The 21,048-nt window shown below is 39.1% G+C and overlaps 1 protein-coding gene across 3 annotated transcripts in view; it reads right to left on the reverse strand.

Annotated features, from left to right (window-relative positions):
• The window catches only part of GRM3 (glutamate metabotropic receptor 3), a 104,845-nt gene that overhangs the window by 20,578 nt on the left and 63,219 nt on the right, over positions 1 to 21,048 (reverse strand). For all 3 annotated transcript variants that reach the window (XM_015875612.2, XM_015875707.2, XM_015875795.2), the window contains one exon: positions 12,284 to 13,139. In XM_015875612.2, coding sequence (XP_015731098.1) covers positions 12,284 to 13,139 — 856 coding nt within the window. The remainder of the gene's footprint in view (positions 1 to 12,283; positions 13,140 to 21,048) is intronic.

The following is a 21,048-nucleotide window of genomic DNA, read 5'->3' on the forward strand; positions in this document are numbered from 1 at the left end:
GTTCGGAAACAGAAGGCCCCGATGAAGATGTAAGACAAGATACACAAAAGATGTATTATGCCAAAACTTTTTTTTTTTTTTTTCCCCGAGCTATGTGGGCAGTGTAATAAAAATATTGACTTTTCCTATGAATCCTATGACTCTATGCTATTATTTTTGTTAAGAAACTGCTTCAAACTCTCAGCAATCACCCTAACAATTACTAATCATGGGGCAATTTGACAAGTGAAATTGTATTTCCAGTAGGAGAAGAAAACTATGAAGTAGTAAATTCTAAGGAGAGCGTCTTTTTTAAATAACTAGAGCTTAAATTTATTGAACGCTTTGTGGAAATAAAGGCATCATAGGATTTTCTGAAGTTTGAATAAAGAAATAATGCTGTAATGAAACTCACATAGCAATCTTTAGCTCAGGCGTATTATGCAACTCAGTTATAGCATTTGGCACATTTCGTATAATGTTGATGGATGACAAAGAAAACTTGGAGTTCAGCTGAAGGCTTAAATGTACAATGCATTTTATGTTATAAGATTCTAAAGAGGAACATTTTTCTCTGTGAATACAATTGCATACGATATTTATTTAACTTAAATTTTGCCAGGGTGTTTATCCCAGGCTTGTACATTTCTTACAGAGCTCCTGTACAGTGGGAAGAAATTGGCTAAAGAAGATAGCAGGGTTGAATTTCGGCCAGTGATGGAGAAGTCATCAAAGTAGTACTTTCATTTAGTCCCCTGCATATATTAAGTGTGACAACCTTTGTAAAAGGTCGAGTCTGGATTTTTCTATTTTCTCATTTCCATACCATAATACAACAGCTAGAAATGTGTATCTAATAAAATGGCAGGTTAAGTCAATATTCAATAGGGTATATCTCATGAATAACCAAATACTGAGTCAATCAATCTAGATATGAAAGTGGGTTCTCCCAACAACAAATTTCAGTGAGGAGATAGATAGATAGATGAAGAGAAAGAACACCTGTCTTTTTAGGTTTTTCACACATATCACACACCAGCTACAAAAGCAGCACATCACCTCTCCCAGCATCATCACTGTTCACTGGAGTGTATTATTCTGCAACATGCAAGCTGCATGTCCTATTAATGCTTGCAAATTCTTCTGCTTTCAGGAGCAAAAGATAAAGCTGGGAGCAAAAAATAATAATTTTGCTCATGTTTTGCTCCAATGAATCAGTTCAGCAACAGCAGCAGCTATCGCTGGACCTCAGGGAAAAATGTGAAAAGAAATGCTGATTTGTTTGCCTGTTTAATGGTTGAAGCAAAGATTCATTGATAGGCTCAGACTGATAAAGTATTTCAGAGAGGGTATTTCAGAGAGTATTTCTACAGGGGACACTAACAACACTGCCTCATATCCTCTTCCAACTTTTCTAAAATGCCTTTAGGATGATTTAAAAAAGTATTCTTTCTGTTACTGGACCATTTATTAACCTTGATCTATTTATTCATATACATGTACAAATGCTATAGGAGCTTAACATACTTATTTCAGAACTTTTTATTTTTAAAAATCCTGACAGCATCATACCTGTCTTAATTGGCACCATCTGGTGGAGGTCTGTCATTGCCCAGTGGACCAATCTACTCAACTGACTTCAAGATCTTAGTGCAGAGATCAGATGCTCCATCCTTCAGGGCCATACACAAACATTACAGAAAAAAAACCCCAACAACTTTTGGAGACTCTGTAACTAGAATTTACTTGGTGACATGTTTTTTTGTTTTCAAGAGCATTAGGGTCACAGGATGTATAGGTACTTATATCGCTGCTGCTGAGACTGGCAGAGGCCAGCAAGTCCACCTAATACACTTCTGCATGTGATCATATATTTTCTCATGTTTTGTAGTAAATTTGAGACCAACTGTGAAAGCTAAAGAATCACAAAGAAAGTATTCCCAAAGGAAGAGAGTGGGAGAGATCTGTAGCTGAAGCAGAGAAAGATGCTTGAGGCTCCAGATGGTACAAGCATGCACACAAAGAGTCAGCTACTGATCAGTAAATGAATTCAACCTTGGAAACAAGAGAAGATTGAGTCTAAGGCACAATCAAGGGAGAGAAGTACATGTACATAGCATATGCAAAACATCCTGTGTATGGTGAAATGATAAAGGAGATAACAAGTAGTTACAAGAACTTCAATGGCTTCTGTAAGAAAGGGAACAAAAGAGCAATGGAGAGAAGAAATACTCTCTCCTGGGGCTGTCTGCTGCCCATGGATGCTGTAACTGATCAGTGCTGCTACCAAAACACTATGAAATTCTCCTTCATTTCTGTAGAAAAATGATTACTGTTTTTTGATTTATTGTTCATCACATTCTGCTAATGTGAAATCAACAATCATTCATCAAGTGATATAATTAGGCGTGAAAACAGTGAGTGTTTTTGAGTGTGTGCACGTGTGTGTATTTTCTGATCCAACCTTCCCAAACAAGAGTGTGGTTGGTGATGTGGCACATTGTTGAAGAAACATCAGATGCCTCTGTTACAAATCACAGTCCATCCTGAAAATCCATACACTCTCAGTGATGGCATTACACAGGATTTCTGTGACAGATACTTTCAGTGTGAGGACTTTGTTCAAGGCTGTGTTTCAGCCAGGTTTCTCATTCTGATAGTTTCCATGTTTCCACTCAGAGCTTTTCCTCTTCTGGCTAAAATTAATATATTTTCTTAATCAAGTCTCATATGTCAGCCACAGAAACGGTAACTATTTGATATGTACAAAGGAGTTTCTGCATTAGCTTATTCTGTTGTCTGCCAAATGGTCAGGAATCTGTGTAACAGAAAATAGGAAAGTGTTCTGTATGAAAGTGAGCAGGAAAAGGATTGCACATCCACATTTAGTGAGCATCTCAGCCTTCGGAAGTACATTTGAATTACTACTGTAGGAAAAACAATACATTTATGTGTGCTATTAGGGTAGAAGAGGTATGACAATTAATCTATTGGCAAGTAGAAAGATGGACTTTTAATGACAAAAGTAAAGCTGTAGGAGATGAAAAGTGAATGCAAGACTGAGGGTCTTGGCACTTTGGAACAGGAGGTATGTGAACCTCTGCTTTCTTTCTATTGTGTATTGGCAGCCATCATTCTCAATACACCACTCAGCTCTGAGTTGTTCTTGGGGGCTAAAGAGAAAGGGAGTTTTGCTGCACAGAACCTATGAGCCAACTTAATGATTTTAGTAATACTTTATGATTCATATACCTTAATTTTAAAGACTTATATTTGGAGAATTCTTGCTCCTGAACCTCTTTATATCCCAGTGGTGGGCAGCTGAATGGCTTCTGACTGCTGCTGTATGGAACAAGAAGTGAGAAAGCAAATCAAAGGATATCTCCTGCGACTGAGCCATGCTCTAGGCAGGGTTTAGTGGACAGTTTTTTTATAAGTTTCTCTGATTCTGATATCTCTGTACATGAATGTGTGTGCTCGTCCTGCTGCCTTGGAGAATTTTAACATTCTTTGTATTCATTTTGTATTCATCCTCAGACAAAATATGTTTTCATGGCAGGAAGAAAGGAACACAAGGAAATGACTCACTCAGATAACAGCATTGAAATATCTTTTTACATTATATCCTGTATCGGCTAACAAAATAGCCATAAATATTGCAGTGGTGCCAAAGCAGAAATGTTTTTAGAGGTGTTTAGAAATGTGGATCTAATAGACGAGGAAGGGAAAGTCACCCTTGAACACATCTCTCTGCCAAGTCCATCCAGCTTGCAGTTGATGGGAATTATGTAGAAGGTCAGTTTGTGAAGAGTGCTCTTAAAGAGTTTTTTTTTGGTAAAAACATCTGAAAGGTATACTTATGTTCAGATCTGCAAATCCTTGGCTCAGCCATTGTTTCTGCACTGGGAGTTAGAAATAGGCGGCAACAGATATGAAGGCAATAGAAAACTGAAATGGATTCACATGCTCATCTGGACTGCAGTTTAACAGGGACAAATACAGCAGTTGGCTTCTGGCAGGTTTGGAAATGTGTTATGCAGTGATATAGGGTTCGAGTGGGCTGAAGGCTGTGTCTTGTTAGTGCAGCTACACTGGTTTGGTATGAGATCCCATTAAGTCATTATTAGCCTGGGAATATCTTTGCAATGTGCTTTATTGGGTAAAGTAAATGTCTTCCAGGAATGAAATGATATGAAGGAGAAAAAATATTTTTCTATGCAAGATGCTTTCAATTTTACCTTTCTAGCATAACTATTAGCTGCCAAGAGAAAGAGAGTTTTGGTAAAAAATAATGTAGCATTCTGTTATTATTGGAACTCACTGTTTGAGTGTATGATTTTTGTTTCTGTTTTTTGTTTTGTTTTGCATTTCCTTTTGAAAAAATCATTTTCTCTGGGGCACAGTGAATGTCCCAGACACACCTGAATTGCTTAGAAGAGTGTTTATTTTCCCAGTGTGTCACGCTGTCCTGTTACATCCCTATGCAAAGTACTACCTGTGTCCTTGTCCTCATCCTTCTTAATACTGAGTGCAGCCTGAGCTTCTTACCACGAGTGAGACTAACTGAGAATACTTCTGGAACTGCTGAAGTACTGTTCTATAGAAGTTAACAGAACAGAACATGGTCATTCTTTTGGATTTTCAGAGCTAAATTAGATAATAAAATATAAGAATTAGGAATCCTGAACAAGACTTTGATATGATATCTTGCCCTTCAAGGTCACAAGAAATAGCAGCTTTCCAGTTGCATGTATATTCTTGCACAGGTCAAACTGTATGAAAAATAAGAATGGAATTCTATGGTATTTCCAGATCTGCTGTAGAGACCTATGGGACAGCAAAAGCGAGTGTGCTTGGCTGGGGGATGAAAAAGCTGCCTGCATCCTCCTGCACCTCAAAGCACCTTGACTGTACCCAGGTGCTTGGGATTCACATGACATTTGCCAGTAGAACAAAAGATGAAATAGTAACTATTATAAAGCTAACAGCAGGCATACACAGAAAGTCTGTGATTTAGAGAAATTAGGTTACCGAGCCTTCTGTCTCTCAAATATGTGATCTGAATGAAAATCATCCCTCAGATTTTAAATCATGTGTTGTTCCATAAATATAATGTCTAATCTCATCCTTGTTTACACACCCCCATGACACTGTGTGATATATAGATTAGTGAGAGGTCTAGAGGCTGCTTCATTAATATGAATGAAGCTGAGTAGAAGTCAGATGCAAGGCAGTACAAGTTGCCCAAAGAAGTTATGGATGCCCCATTCCTGGAGGTGAAAAAAACAGGTTGAGTGGGGCTCTGGGCAGCCTGATGTAATGGGCAGCAACCAGCCCATATCAGGGGAATTGGGACCAGATGGGCCTTAAGGTCCCTTCCAACCCAAGCCATTATACGATTCTAGTATTCTATGATTTGGTGCCTGTTTATGTTCAGTTTTTCATAGTGAAACTGAAGTGATTGTATAAATAACAGATTAGAAGAAACAGAAATGAAGAACTGGTTGTTATTTTAAGGATATGAAGGCACTTTCACCTAAGTATGCTGTTGCAATGATTTAGATTTTACTGTGGCTTCTGTAGGTTTTCCAGAGATTGCACCAAGCTGGGTGAAGACCAAATGTAACATCCTTCCAGAGTCTTCCTGGTCTATGGAATGTTATTTCTTCTTTGTATCTTGCTAATGCTGCATTTCACTTCTTCTTGTTCTTGGAAGCTCAGTGCCCAGAATGGCGGAAATGGGAAGAAGTCCTTTGTGCTTGAATCAGCAGGGAAGTAATAGTCAGCAGAATTCAGCCTCTGCTGTTGGAGCTTATCTGAGCTCATCTCAGGAGGTAAGAATGGTATTCAACCTCTGCTCCTGCACACTCAGGCCAATTAGTGTAATTATTAGTACCAAATAAAAGCATGAAAAGGAAGTGTTCTATGATGATCTCTGACTAGATAGTAGCTCCCATTAATAGGTAGGTCACTGGCTTACCATCATGGCAAGAGAAATTGCAAATAAAAATCTTATTTGGATCAGAGAGCGGATCCCATTATTTGCCACTACAATACCTCAAACTTAAGCAAAAGGATAAAATGGTTCCATACAAAATTAATTAATTAATTAATTAATTAATTAATTAATTTTAATTTCAGACTGTTTACATCTGTTGAACTGTGAGCTCTGATCTTGTAAGTTACCCTGCTTTGAATGGGAATCTGGACTAAAGACCTGCAGAGATCCATCCTGGCTTGATTTACTGTTCAACTATATGACTCTAAAAATTATGGCTCCATAATATACACTCATAATTATATATGCATGTATCATAGAATCATAGAATTGTAGAATCATAGAATTGCAGAATCATTAAGGCAGAAAAGACCAGTAAGATCATCTAGTCCAAAAACTGATTCATAGAACAGCTTAGGTTGGATTCTTAAAGATCATCTAGATTCAACACCCCTGTTTTGGGCAGAGTTACCAGATTAGGCCACCCATCACTACTCATCCCCATCTACTCCATTCATATGTACCAATATAACTCTAATGCAGAGAATAGTATGGGAAAATACTCTATACTCAACTGCTCTTCTGCTCTGAAGCAGCACATCTCAAATGTGCTTTCAGAGACCTCCCTTGGATGCTTTCAAGTTTTTAAATGCTATGACACTTCTGTGATCCCACAAGGTGGGAGAAAAGGCAGTATTTTTTCTAAAAATCGTAGGCAACATTTTCACATATATTTTTAATGAATATCTTGGGGAATTCACATTATTTTTGCATTGATTTATTGACCACAAATCTGTCATGTATTATACTTTGAAAACTTTTATGATTCAGAAGGAATTGGATGCTTTTTCCCATGAACAATTCATCTTAAGTTAAAGTGTTGATTTGGTTTATATTACATATGAGCATCACAGGGAAGTTCAGCAAGACCTTACAGTTGACTGCATGTGGGATGCAAAGAGGATCTGACCTGATGAGCAGGAGCTCCCTGTGGAAAAGGACAGCAGGGCAGTCTGCTGCACAGCCTAGGATATCAGATCTAGCTTTATTCTGCATATCTACCAATGGACATTCTGTGCTGTAAAATTATGTCTAGCCTTTGAAATTACCGCATCTGTACTCTGCTGGTGACAGCACTCCTATCATTTGTTCATGCCAGCCTTATAGGACACTGAGCCTTAGAGTGGACCGTTTACAGGAAATATTTATGACTAAATGCCTGAGCAGGGACCTTGCAGTGCCCTTGTTCTCAGAACTGAGGTGACATCAGCCTGTTACAGAACATAAGTTTTTTAAGCTCTTTCCTACATAGGTGGGATGGATACTACGGAAATGGTTTGTGAATGTATTTTCCCACTGCAGCAGTGTGCAAGAGAACATGTGAAGGTAAGTTCACGTTTTAATTTCATACTATTTGAATGCTGACTGAGGCAGAGAAAGAAAAATTAACCACACAAAGAAATGTAGGGCCAGACAGCAATAAAAATGGTGTCATAAAATCCAGGGGGTGAAAAGGGACAAATCAGACCTGAATTTTTCAACCTCTTTTTCATATCAAATGATCAATCTATTCACCCACAGGAAAGAATTTTGCCCCATATGAGCAAGGTCTGATGATGTAGACTTTACGACAGCAGAGCAGCGTGATGAATGTAATACAGGGAGGCACACAGAGTAGTACAATCATTAAAATTGGAAATGATCTCTAAGGTCATCTAGTCCAACCACTGTCTCATCCCCACCATGCCCACTAACCATGTCCCTTTGTGTCACATCTACACATTTCTTGAATGCCTCCAGGGATGGTAACTCCACCACCTCCCTGAGCAGCCTGTGCCAATGCCTCACCACTCTTTTTGAAAAGAAATCCTTCCTAATATGCAACCTGAACCTCCCCTGGCACAACCTGAGGCCATTGCCTCTCATCCTATTACTAGAAAAAGAAGCTGATGGACTCTCCTTTAGCTGTGGAAGATGAAATAAGTAGGACAAGACACTGAATGCTGTAAATGTGTGTGTTGCCTAAAACTTGTACCAATCTGTTGTTATATTTCTTTTTGGTTTCATCCTAGTGGCTTAAAGGAGTTAAAACATTTAGCACCAATTGCTGTACTGACATCTCCATCCATCAGAGAAGGGGGGTTTCTGGGTGTGTGGAACTTTGCCTCCTGCTGGGGCCAATAATCAGATTTACGCCTTCCTTGAGAGTGCCCTCTGAGTTTATTCCTCACTCTCTTCTATGGAGCCCTTTGCTTTACTTTGACACTTTTTTTGTTGTTGTGGCAATACCAGCTAACAGCCTCTTGAACCATTGTCTCCTTATCAGCAGAATAGCATCACAATTCATAATGTCAAATGCTGCACTTGTGCTCTCAGGAAGGAACAAAGAGCACAAGAAAGTCAAATAGATGAACCAGCATATAACTCCTTGAAAGCCCAAACAAGCACTGAGATCCTGTGGGTATGTTTACTTGTTGGCTGGTCTTTGTATTCTCAGGTCCTGCTGCTAGAACTGGGAATAAGCAGCTTTCCCTTAGAGAAAAGAATCAGGATAACACATTTGTCATATATATCTTATTGTCTTGCAAGAAAAAATATGAGCTCAGTGTAGTTCACAGAAAATAAGGAAGGAAATTTCAACTTGCCTTCATGCCATGCTGCATTTCTATTCAGTTATTTCAGTTTAAGGAACCGGGAGAAATAAGTAGCACCCCAGAGGTGTTCATGAAATACATGTCACACAGCATGTTAGTAGCAGAAGTGGCATGGCAGTGCACAAATCCTGACCAGTTCTTTTATCCAGCCACGCTATCAGCTGATGCCTGAGTATTTCCCTACAGATCCCATTACTGCTGTGCCTGGGAGGCTTACCTCAGGCTTTTAGCCAAACAGCAGGTGAGTATCTCAGTTGCTCAGCTCCTTCTGTTGTCAACTGAAAGAGATATAGGGGCAAATCATAACTCATGTGGGCTGAATCATGCTTTGTGAGTGCTGATCCCCTCCATTAACTATAATTGGTGAATGACTAGAATTAATTAATATGTGTAATGTAAATGTCCAAAATTGCACAATGTCACACTAATCACATAATTGAACCCTGTCATTTGCCCAAACTGGTGTGTTTGAATATACTGGGAAGATGAGAGAACACATTCTGGCTCATTTGTCAGTTGTTTTCATTGTATGTTGCAAGATGTTTATGCATGCAAAGCTCAGCTGCCTATGCCTTTCAGAACCGAAGGCATCTCTTAAATAACCATTTGTGTGTGAGCAAACATGGTTGTCACTTCTGTTTATTGCCTAATTCAGTCACTGAGTATGCATCACTATCTCATTCTAAAGAAGGGATAGGGTCACAGGGGAATGTTTTCAAACCAAAAGTGGACAGAATTGCATTGGATAGAAGGAAAAGATTCTTTATGATAAGGGTGGTGAGGCACTGGAAAAGGGTTCTGAGAAGTGGTTGTTACCCTGTCCCTGGAGACACTCAAGATCAGGTTGGATGGAGCTCTGAGCAACCTGATTTAGCTGTTGTACCCCTGTTCATTTCAGGGGAGTTAGGCAAGATGATCTTTAAAGATCCCTTTCAACTCAAACAATTCTATGATTCTAAGTGAGAAAAATCAGTTTGACTTGACTGTATGGGCTGTTGACTGACTTGACTGTTTGACTTGCTGATGGGCTAGTAGCATTCATGCTGTCCTCACACTAGACTGAGGATGTGTTCTCAGTTTTGGAGCTGGAAATATGAGGACATGGTTGATCAAATGTTTGTTGCATTAGCAACATACACAGAGAATTTCTTCAAGCAGAAAATAGCAAGAATGAATCCTTGGTCCTGTGGAAATCAATGACAAAATTTGTATGTATTAAAATTTCACACATTATTGAAAAGAAGCCATAGGAGACTTGCTGATTCTTTCACTACTTAAAAATCACTCATCTGGTTTCAAAGACTTCAGACAGTAAGAGCATGAATTAACATCATAATGAGAGAACTGATAACAAGGCAATGGGGGACGAGCAAATCATGCTGCAAACTAGCAATAATAATACATATGGAACAAAGCCCTTGGAAATGAACTCTCCATGATTTCTAAGAGTTTAAATTGGAAATCAACTGAAAACAGGGTTCTTGTTTGAGTTGGAAAGACTTCCACATTGACTTTTAAAGCAATTCATTCGATTCTAAAATGCTTTCCATTTTAAAAGTTGCAAAATCACAGGCTTCGAATGATTTTTTTATTTTTTCAGCTTGGCAACTTCAATTTCTGATTCTTAAGAAGTATAAAATACATTTAAGTCAACATGATAGTGAAATTTTCTGTCTGTATCTAAATGATTTCTATTCCTGGAGTTTTGGTCAAAGAAATAAGCAGATATCTTGGTTTTACATCTAAATTCTGAGTAGGAAAATGTTTGTGTGCTTAAAAAACTCTTAATGACAGAAAAATTATTGGGAATCAAGCAATGGAGCCAAGAATATTTAACAATGGTCTGAAGAATGTATGTGCTTAAATCCAGAAAAATTAGATAATGTTTCAAAATTATTGATGCAAGTTAGTGAATTGAATGAATGCACTGGGTGAGTACATTGGGGTAGGTTGTTACTGTCCTAAGTAACCTCAAGATAGTAAAATATCTTTGGGGATGAATGTAAGGAAAATATTTTCTACATTCTAAGTGTGATACAGAGAGGAAGGAGTCATGGTGATTATTTCTAATTTTCCACGGCTCTAACAATGAAAAGGCTTTTATGCTGTTTTCTCTGAGACAAAAAATTAATAGATAAACCACATGCAGTTACAGCACTTCATGTGATATATGTACATTGACTACACCTCCGTTTATGAGATGGTATGTGACTGTTCTTACTGATGTAGCAGCCTTTAGGAGAAGACAAAAGCACATAACATACACAAACATCATGTAGCTCTGGTCACATGTGTTGTTTCATCTGAATTGCATGCAACGCTGAAATGAGAGTTTTGAAACATTTTAAATTCCAGCTGCTCTCTCTGAGAACATTATTATTTCTTACGATTGCACTTATATTACCAGAGCATGTCTAAGCTCTTGCCTTTTCCTGAATCACCTTCTGTGGAATAAGGAAAGATGCAGAAAATGACCAGTTACTACTGCCCTTCCTAGATTTCTGTGGTAAAGAAATCAAGGCATATGGGATTCAGGAAGCCCTGGAATACTCTAAACAAGTCAGCTAGTAAGATGCTGGGAGGCCATAGCATTTTAGAGTGAGTCTGAATGAAATGCTGTTCTGATCTGCCAGTTTCACATAATTTCTAATGATATTAATGTTGTACTTTTACTGAGGGTAAACGTGTTGTATTATGTGTATTTGCCCTTCTATACCTCTTGGAGCTAGTTCTCATAGAAAGCACAGCGTGATGTTCCCTTATTAGCAGCTTGGTCAGCTAGGCGTACATCAGTTTAATAATACATAGAAATGCAAGCTAAAAGAAAATGCTTCAGAAGAAAATTAGGCACATAACAACTAGACGGCAAGATGCTTGTGACCTACTTAGCCTTGCTATGGTACAGTATTAAATGCAAACCTAAACTCAGTCATTTGTGATAGCAAAAACACAGACCTGTCTAGTGCTACACAATCAGTCCTTGTGAAATTTGCTTATATCATTACCAGATCACCCACTCTGTCTATGAGCATTTTGTTCACATTTAATCTAAATTTTTGTACTTGGTCATAAAGTTTAAAGAACTTTAACACAGATTATGATTCTGTCCCACAAATTTAGATTTTTTTTTTACCTATCTGATCTTATGGCAGGAATCATTGTTTTACTATTTCAAGGGCATTCGCCATTGTTTAGGGTCCAAATACTATGTAAATTCTCATAACAGAACAAGGAAAAGAAGGCCAACTCTTGGCATAGTCACAGTAGGCAACTGCCTAGTGTAGCACATGGTGAAATGACCACTGAACCCAGGACATTCCCAACAAAAGCCAAACTGGCTATGACTGAAAGGGAGACTGGTGTCCAGAAGTGTAGAGGATGGATGGTAACATTTCCAAGACATACTGCTGCCACCTCCATCTCTTCCTACTGCTGAAAACAACACCAACCGATTTATATTCTTAGTGTTCTCATTGTGTGAGTCTGTGATTGTTCTCTCTTCCTGTGACAGGAGTAGCCTTTCTTGGATGTGAACCTAGTTTGAACTCTAATTAGTGGCTATAGCTTGCTGTTTAGCTTGCTGTTACAATGACCAATGAATATTTCATTAATTTCAGTGATATTCTGTTCACACTGAAATCAAAGTTATTACCTGTAAAGTTTACTTTCAGGAGATAATCTTTGTACAGCTTCTTGCCATCCAGATGTTTCATGGCATCACACAGTTTGGTGGTGTTTGGACACAGAGTCCGCTGCATTTTATGCAAGGCATGGGCCATCGCATACACAGCATTCACAACAAACATGATCTTGGATTCTTGCTCATAATTAGAACTGTTGATGGTGAAGTGTTTGTCACAAGCTTTTTTGTGTGGTTTCCGATTCTGGAGATTACACTGGAATTTTTGCTCCCAGAAGTCCTTGAACCAGGGGTTACGTCTGTTATTGTATGGACTGAGGCTTTGGAAATACCTGTCAAACTCTTTAACTGGATGGGAAGCAAGCTCCAAAGTTATTGCCCCAGAGGCTATATGCTCATTGCCTTTGACAATACTCTCTTGTGCTCCCCATCCATCACTGGCAATCCAGGTGAAAGAGACATTAAAGCGGTTGGCAGCTGCAATGAGCTCCCGAGAGTCATCACCTCGCATGAACAGCACCACCACCCTGGCATTGGGTTTCTGCAGCAACTCTCTGATCACGCCGTCATAGGACTTTCTGATGTTGGACCGTCCCACTTTCTCAGAGGTGGCGATGCAGATGTTGCGAAGACGAGCTTCCTGCTCAAAGGCTTCGATCCCTGTCTCCCCGTAGTCTCCTTCCGAAGCTACTGTTGACACATAAGTCCAGTTGAAGAACCGTAAGATTTCGGCCATGGCTTTTGCTTGGTAGAAGTCAGGGGGCACTGTCCTTGCAAAATAGTCGTAGCGGGATTTGTCACTCAGCTTGGCACTGGTAGAGGCATAGCTTATTTGGGGGATCTGGAAGAGTCTGAGCAAATTTGCCACCTGCAATAAAGGGGAATAAAACATTTTTAAAGGGTGATATTTATAAAAATGAAGAGGATAATCTAGGGGGAAGTAATAAGGAGGGATTTTTAATAAGAGGTGTTTGGACAATCAAAGGCTAAGGATGTTGATAGAGGATACTGGTAATATTCCCTTGTGACTGCAGTATACTGCACATGTGCTAAATATCTGTTCTGTTGTCCAGCTGTCTCTCAAAAATCCTTCTTGGGCTACAACAGATACTCTATTTCTGTCAAGCTGAGTCTGTTTAAACCAACAGAGAATTAAATAAAAAAAAAGCCTGATAAACTTCTGTCTCAACTTACACTCCTTACTAAAGGTCTGGAGATTTGCATGACTTTCCTTTTCAGAGGCGTGATTCCGCTTCTCCGAGAGTCAAGGTAGTTGATAAACAGATGCACTTAAACAGATGCAAAGTTCTGATTTATGAAAATATCATGGATGCATATGTACAGACCTTTTCTTTCACAACACTTTCTGACCTCACTTATTTATATACTGAATCACTGCCTCTTCTACTTTTTACTTTTTAAACAGTCTTCTGTGCTGTTCTGACTGTAGTCCTCATGAGATGGCAAATTTATTGTGTGCTAGTTCTCCTCTTGTGCTCCACTATGTAATATTGAAAGTAGCATTTCCAATTTTATTATGCTAGCCCACCATGACAGAGGCAGATGGTGGTGGTATGGAAGTAGAGGTTGAACCTTCTCACCAAAATTGCATTGCATTTTGTTGTGTATGACAAATGATGGCAGAGGGGCAGTCTGACAAAATGGAATCTGACATGGAAGCGTGGATGAAGCAAAGGTGTGTCACAGAATTCCTCCACGTGGAAAAAACTGTACCCACTGACATTCATTGACAGTGAATATTTATGGAGTCCAAGCAGTAGATGTGAGCACAGTGAGGTGGTGGGTTGTTTGTTTCAGCACTGGTGACAGTGACAGAAAAGACAACTCATGTTCTGGAAGGCCATGCATGGCTGTCATACCATGAAATGAAGAGCATCTTGATCAGTTCATCTATGCAAATCAATGGAATATGATCATGCAGCTGTGTACAGAGTTGAATATTGGCTTCAGTGCACTGGGAATGGTGGTGGCAACATTGGAATATCACAAAGTTTGTGCCAGGTGGGTCCCATGAATGCTCACACAGGAACAAGAAGAATATTGTACACAGCTTTGTCGGGACTTAGTGGAACAGTATGGAGCTGAAAGGTACAGTTTCATTACTGATGATGAGGTGTAGTGTCACCACTATGAGCCAGACTAAAGATGGCAGTCCAAAGAGTGATCACATGACAGTTCCTTCACAAAGACAAAGTTAAAGATGCAGCCCTCCATGGCTAAAGTGATCTGCATTGCCTTTCGGAATAGGAAGGGAGCGATCCTTCTGCATTTCTTGGAACCTGAATGAACCATCCACTCTGACCACTACATTGCAAAGCTGACTAAGATGAAGTCTCAACATTCCAGAGTCAGGCCAGAGAAGAAGACAGTCTTTCTATTGCAATACGATAACACCAGATCCTGTACCAGTTTCAAGACTGTGGAGCATGTTGCCAGTCTTGTCTCAACTGTCCTACCACACCCACTGTATAGTCTGGATTTGATGCCTTCTAGTTTCCATCTGTTTGGACCAACGATAGATGGGCTGGATGGGCAACATTTTCCTAGCAACAGTGGGTCACCCTTACTGGTGTAGATTTTTGTGAGTGTGGCATGCGGACTCTTGTTCATCTCAGGAGATAATGCATTGCTAATGGTGGCAACTAAGTTCAAAAATATTTTTTTTATAGCTGAGAATTTGCTCTACTGGATAGTGTTATTGTGCTCTTTGTAGATGTTGTCATTCCCATGGAAATAAATAGGAGACATTACTTTTGGAGCGACCTACATAGAACAAGGCAAATTTTAAAGAATAAGTTATCAGTAGCAAAACAGACAGCTCAGTAAAAATAGCCTAAATAATTTTATTGCTTTTTGCTGTCCCTTATCTCTTGAGATTTTGTAGATGTGGATTATGCTTTAAGATAACATTGCAGCAGTCAATCTCCTGCTGTAGCTTAGACTCCCACTGCAAACTGGTGTTTTCCAGATCAGAATCTGCTGCCTAACTGTATGTGCACAGTGACTTTCACAACCCCCTGAGCTGTCTGAAACATGGGACCTAGTGAGACCTTGTCCTTGCCCCTCCTGGGGTAGTAGCAAGAAGCAGGCTCGTGTCTGTTGGTGTCTGTGCCTGGGTTGCTGATCCATGCCATGGTAAAATAGATATCTGAGAAAGGTTTTCTTTAGATTAAACTAATATAAAGTCTTGTCGATACTGCCTGGATGGTTTATTCTCAAGGGAAGCATGGGATAGTGCCCTGTGGTGTTGCCTAAGGGTGTAGGCACATGTGGGAAATGCTGTGGCTGAACAAGTTATTGCCCTTCAGGTAACATCTGACACAGTCTTAACCTTGCTGGACGGTAACATGCAATTCACAGCCTTATACTAGAACAAGAGGATTTAATTTTCATTGTGGACATTTAAAATACAAGATATAAAGCAATGGGGTGGGCTGAGGGGCTTGTCTTTTTCACCAGAGTGCAATGGATGGTCTGAATATTGTTTGCTTCTGTGAGTCGTAACTTTTGATTATATGCCCATATATTCAGATGTTCATATGCCCTCACTCAAAAGGAGCACTTTGATTTGGTGATAAGAATGTCCTCTGTGCAGCTGTTCAGGAGCATTTTTACTGTGTGGTCTGGCATTGCTGTTCTTATTTTATTCTAGCAGGAATTATTTTGTTTTAACTAAACCATAATAAGAATATATACACATATCGTTCTGCAATTTCCCCCTTCCCCCCAGTTGGCCAATTCTGTACATAAAGCAATGTTATTCAGCATGTAGTCAAGCCTTCACAGAAAGATAGTCATAAGAAATACAGCATGTCATTTATTTATTTATTAATTTCTATTAGTTTAAGAACCAAAGGTATTTACGTACAGGAAAACAGAACTACTGCCTCATTTCATAAGCAGTCTTGTGCCCTAGAGGTCATTTTTTTCTTGCAATTATGCTTCCTGTGTTACAGGGATAGGAAGACTTCCCCAATGCAATGCTGTTTGCTGTAAAGCTCTTCAGTGATGTCCAGATGGTAGATTTTTTCATGGAAGAAAATAAACAACCCAAAAAATAGAAAAGAAAGTCTGATTGTTCATAGAAGATGGTGACCCACTGATTCCCAAGAGCTGTGACTGATGATGAAGCTCAAGGAAGCCGTATCTGTTATTAATTCAGATCAAGAAACTCCTCAGGAAATTTTGAAGTTGCAATATTCTGATGTTTTGACTTTAAGGACTTATTTTTCAAAAGTGCTCTGGTTTCAGGCTAGTTCCAGAATGGTCCTGATTTTTAAAGCCATTTCTGTGCTGACTTGAATGTCTGATTCTGAAAATCAGATCTTGACAAAATGAACAGCAAGATCAAAGTTCAGGCAAAAGATTCAGGAGGAAGCTGATATTCTAAGGCTATGTTATGTTCTACAGTGTTTGAGTATTGTACTGTGCTGTGTTTCAGTGCAGTACAGGGCAGTGTAATATGAACTTGGTTATGTGTACTATAGTACCAAGGCTGCACCACCTGAGGCTGCCTTGTGATGTGCACTATAGCTTGGAACTGCAGTGTAGATATAACTTTTGCTAAGTGAAATAATCTGTTTTGGCGAAGCTCCAGGCAGCAATTTAATCAAGACATAGGGCATGCAATTAGGGACTGAAATCCATATGTTGGCACTTAAATAGTGGTAGTAGCCTGCTTTTTTGTTTTTGTTTGTTGAAAATGATGAGTTTTGCACCTTTGAAAATGAAGCTGGATGCAACTGCTTTGCACTGTTTGCTGTGAACAAAGCATGCCAGTATAGTCAGCTTTCAGAGCGATGGGAAACCTTTATCCGCCATCATGCTGCTGGATTTATTAACATGGAGACTGTCCTGTGCTGAAGTGTCCACCAGTGAAAAACTGATTGCTCACCCTTTTGTCATAAGAATCTGCCCAACATGAGCAGGGCATGAAGTCCCATGTGTGCCATGTCTCTTAGTAGGATCAGACATCTATGAAGCCACAACTGTAAGGACCCAACTCTGCCCTTGTTTCATCTCTGTATTGCTACTACTCCGTTCTGTGATCCTGTACACCAAGGAACATACAAAAACTTATGGGAAATGGGAAGTAGAGTTTCTAACAGTGAAAATAGCTTTGTGATAACTACATGCAGGGAGCAGTGAAATAGGTACAGCTCTCAGTCACACGAATCTGTCTTCCCAGTGTGTTTCTGGCCAGTCACTAGTCCTGACAATAGACAAGATCAGGCAGGTAAGACCTGTTTGTATCAGATACCCTGGTTTCATTTGTTGAAGGAGATTAATGAACTTCCATCAAACATTTTGTCTATCCCATGTAGGATTTTTCCCCCCCCACTGGTAATAGGATTTATTTAATTTATTTTTTTTTTAGCTAAAATTTCCCTTTTTCATGGACTGTTGTAATGTGTACATGGTTGGGGAACACAGGAAATGCTCTGGAAAAAGAAAAATCTCTGAAGTGCTAGAACTGAAAATGTTTCTTCACAAGCGTGTATCACATGGTGGTTGGACAGAGGAGGTCACTTGTTAGATCACAGTACTCTGTAGCCACCTAACTCAAAAAATGTGTAACTCCAGATTTGGATATTTTTCAATAGTAAATTAAGAGATTAAGTACTATACTGACAGTCGACTTGAAATGCCTCTGTCAGTCTAGAACATTCTCCATTTAAAACTGTGGGTATTACAGTGGTCTGGAATAGTATAAAAGGCACTAAGAAATACAGTCTTTCCATGGGGTTGTGTTACAACCTACAGCAGAAAATATTTAGATTAATCAGTAGTGCTGGTATCCCTGCCCTTTTAATCATTAAGAGTGAACAGCCAGAAACTGAGCCAGAAGTATTCAACTTATTTAGGAGCACCATCCCAACTTGTATTGTTTGTAATCTGATACATTACAGGACAGAAGCAGTAGTTCTCTTCAGATTTCTCTCTTTTTGATACTAAAAGATCTGTTTTCTAGTGTTAGTTTTTGTTGTTTTCTTACAAAATTCCTTCCAAAAAAGAGATAACACAGGAAAAAAACAAACATGAAATGCATTTTTTCTTTTTTCCCAGTTAACAAGAGGCAGGAAAACTTTTCAGTCTAGTTCTTCTGAATATATTGGCAACAAAGATAGAGAATTATAACTAAATATTTGCAGTGGACTCAATAGCTGTCACATCTAGAGAAGCAGTGTCTGAACAGTGAAAAAATTGCATCTATGAGAAGAACACTAGGTATTGGGAACAGTGACAGAATAATGTGTAGGACTTCTACGGACAACCCAGGAATATCTTTCTATATGCTTTTCCTGTGTAATAAAAAATAAAGTAAGAAGGACGTGCAGAGAGATGATGTTCTCTGAGAAAATAATTGCTTGGAAATTATTGTTCTTTCTGTACAATGAGCTTTCATGTATGCACTCTGTGAAGCATTAGCTGTTGAAGTGATGTTAGCTTAGCACTAAGCAGCCAATCTGAGAAGAGACACTTGCAGAAGACCTTGATCTGTGCAAGATGGGTATGATTCTACTTAGAGACCATGTAAACCTGACTATGAGTGACTCATGTCACATTTACAGATGATGACTGCCTTTGAGAAAAGCCTGATAGTTCAAAAAAACACTAAAGCTGGTGGTTCAAAAAGGATAAATGAGATCCCGGAGTTAGAAGTGAATACCATTATTTGAGACTCATCAGCTGCTGAATAAGTCCTACTTAGAAGGGGCAGAATGAGAGTTGATGATGCCAAGATGTCCTTAACACATTCCTATTCAGTTTCTCTTATAGTTACAACCTTCCTCACACTGAACACTGAATGGCTCCTTTCTTACCTGAAAGCTCAGGGTTTACATACACATTTCCACTTGCAGTAGGAAAAAATGCTCACATGGAAGGAAAAGAAACAAAAACAAATGAAAAACCAACCATCAGACCAACCAAGACTACAGAGGAATTAATTAGCTTATGATTTTCTAGGAAGCCAAGGAGAGGAAGGTACCTATGTTTATTTGGGATCTTTAGGAACACAAATCCGATGTTGTCTAGGAACTTTGAAAATCCCAACCTAGTGGATACTCATTTTCTGAATGTGGAACAGAAACACAGAATGGAACAAACAAGAAGAGGGACAGAGGAGGGAGAGAAAGAACCAAGATAAATGAGGGAAGTTGTTTGACGCAGACACCAAAAAGTTAGAAAGTGCATATATAGCTTAAGTATTAGTGGCAGGTGGCCCATCTCACAGAACTGATCTTTTAGTAAGGATTTAGTAAGCCTTACAAGCACAAAATCACCTCAGACTGTTGCACAGTTCAATGCAAAGCTGTTCTACAAAGCACAAATGACATACATGCAGTGTAGTTCTTCATGTCCCTAGCAGCCTCTAGCACACGTCCTGCCTGTATCCCTACTGAATCCACATGCAGGGAGACAGAACTCCTTACATTATAAGATTTTTTTTTTTCCTGCATGTAGTCTTTCTAATGCATTATTTTCCATGTTGTGGAAATCACATACTGTTCTCTCGGTTCTCTGGATGGAAGATGGTTTATTCCTGAAGAAAGAAAATGGAGGTGGTTTGTTTCATGCTCCAGGACGCCCTGGCAGAACAGTGTGGCTAAAGAGAAATGAATGCCAGGGAGATAGCCAGTAAATGAGTATGTACTCTGAATTTCCCACCAGATGGTCACTCACTTCAGAGAAAGACTTCAGCTGTTTTTATAACAGTAATTTAACTTTAAATATTCCCTTCTGGTTGTTGCTAGTCTACTTGAGACACAGCAAGAATTCACAGGAAGACAGCTGTGCAATAGTTTGTACTCTGACATTCTTTTTCTAGATGAATCTTTAAATTGGAAATAACCTCCATGACTGTGATTTGGAGATCTTGTGTGTCCGCAGCATAAAGGAAACTTTGCAAAGGGCTGAAGCCCTCTATAAATATGAAGGCATTGGATACACAAGTACAAGGCCCAGCCTACCTAAAGGAATGCCATAAGGATTTTAAGAGAGCTGGCTATAAGGAGTGCATCCTGATCTTCACTTTCAGAAGACAAGGCTGGGTTGCAGAGACAGTATTATGTGTGGCCAAATTCAGCACCTGAGTACTCATATTGCTGCTTACACATTCATATTCCCTACAGAGCTGACCTGAGTATTTTAAACATGGCATATGGATTATCTGTGCAGGTGCTACCTTATGCAAATGAACAATGCTTTTTTCTCATCCTTTTTACAATGTCATTGAACATCCCTAAGGAAAATAACTATGAAATTTCTGGTCAGATAGGAGAGATGTTGGATAATAGGACTTGATTAAAAAACTATTTTAAAGCAAAATTAAGTCTCAGAACTTTAGAGAATACACCTTCTGATCCCAGAATCAACTTAGCTTAGAAATTTTTACTGTGAAAAAAGCTTTTTTACAGGAGCCTTTTCACCAACTGAGAAGCCTGGCTTGGGTTTTGAGGGATCAAATGCTGCGCAGATTGGGCCCAGCGCTAATTTAAACACATCATCTAAAAACTAATTATCCAGATCGTCATTAACGATAATAGCCTAGTCTGACCAGAAAATAATTAAGCATTCTGCATTCTCTTGTTTTTCTCTCTGCAAAAAGTGCCTATTGCGCATACCGACTCAGTGGGGAAGGTGTTTGTTGCTGATTTACCAATAAATTCTTTTTTCCTTGGTGGAAGGATAATGAAAGAAACAGAAATCTGACAGCAGGAGCATCATGAAGTGATTTTGCAGACAGCTGTCCA

Source organism: Coturnix japonica, chromosome 1, assembly GCF_001577835.2.
Source record: "Coturnix japonica isolate 7356 chromosome 1, Coturnix japonica 2.1, whole genome shotgun sequence".
NCBI classification, from domain to species: Eukaryota; Metazoa; Chordata; class Aves; order Galliformes; family Phasianidae; genus Coturnix; species Coturnix japonica.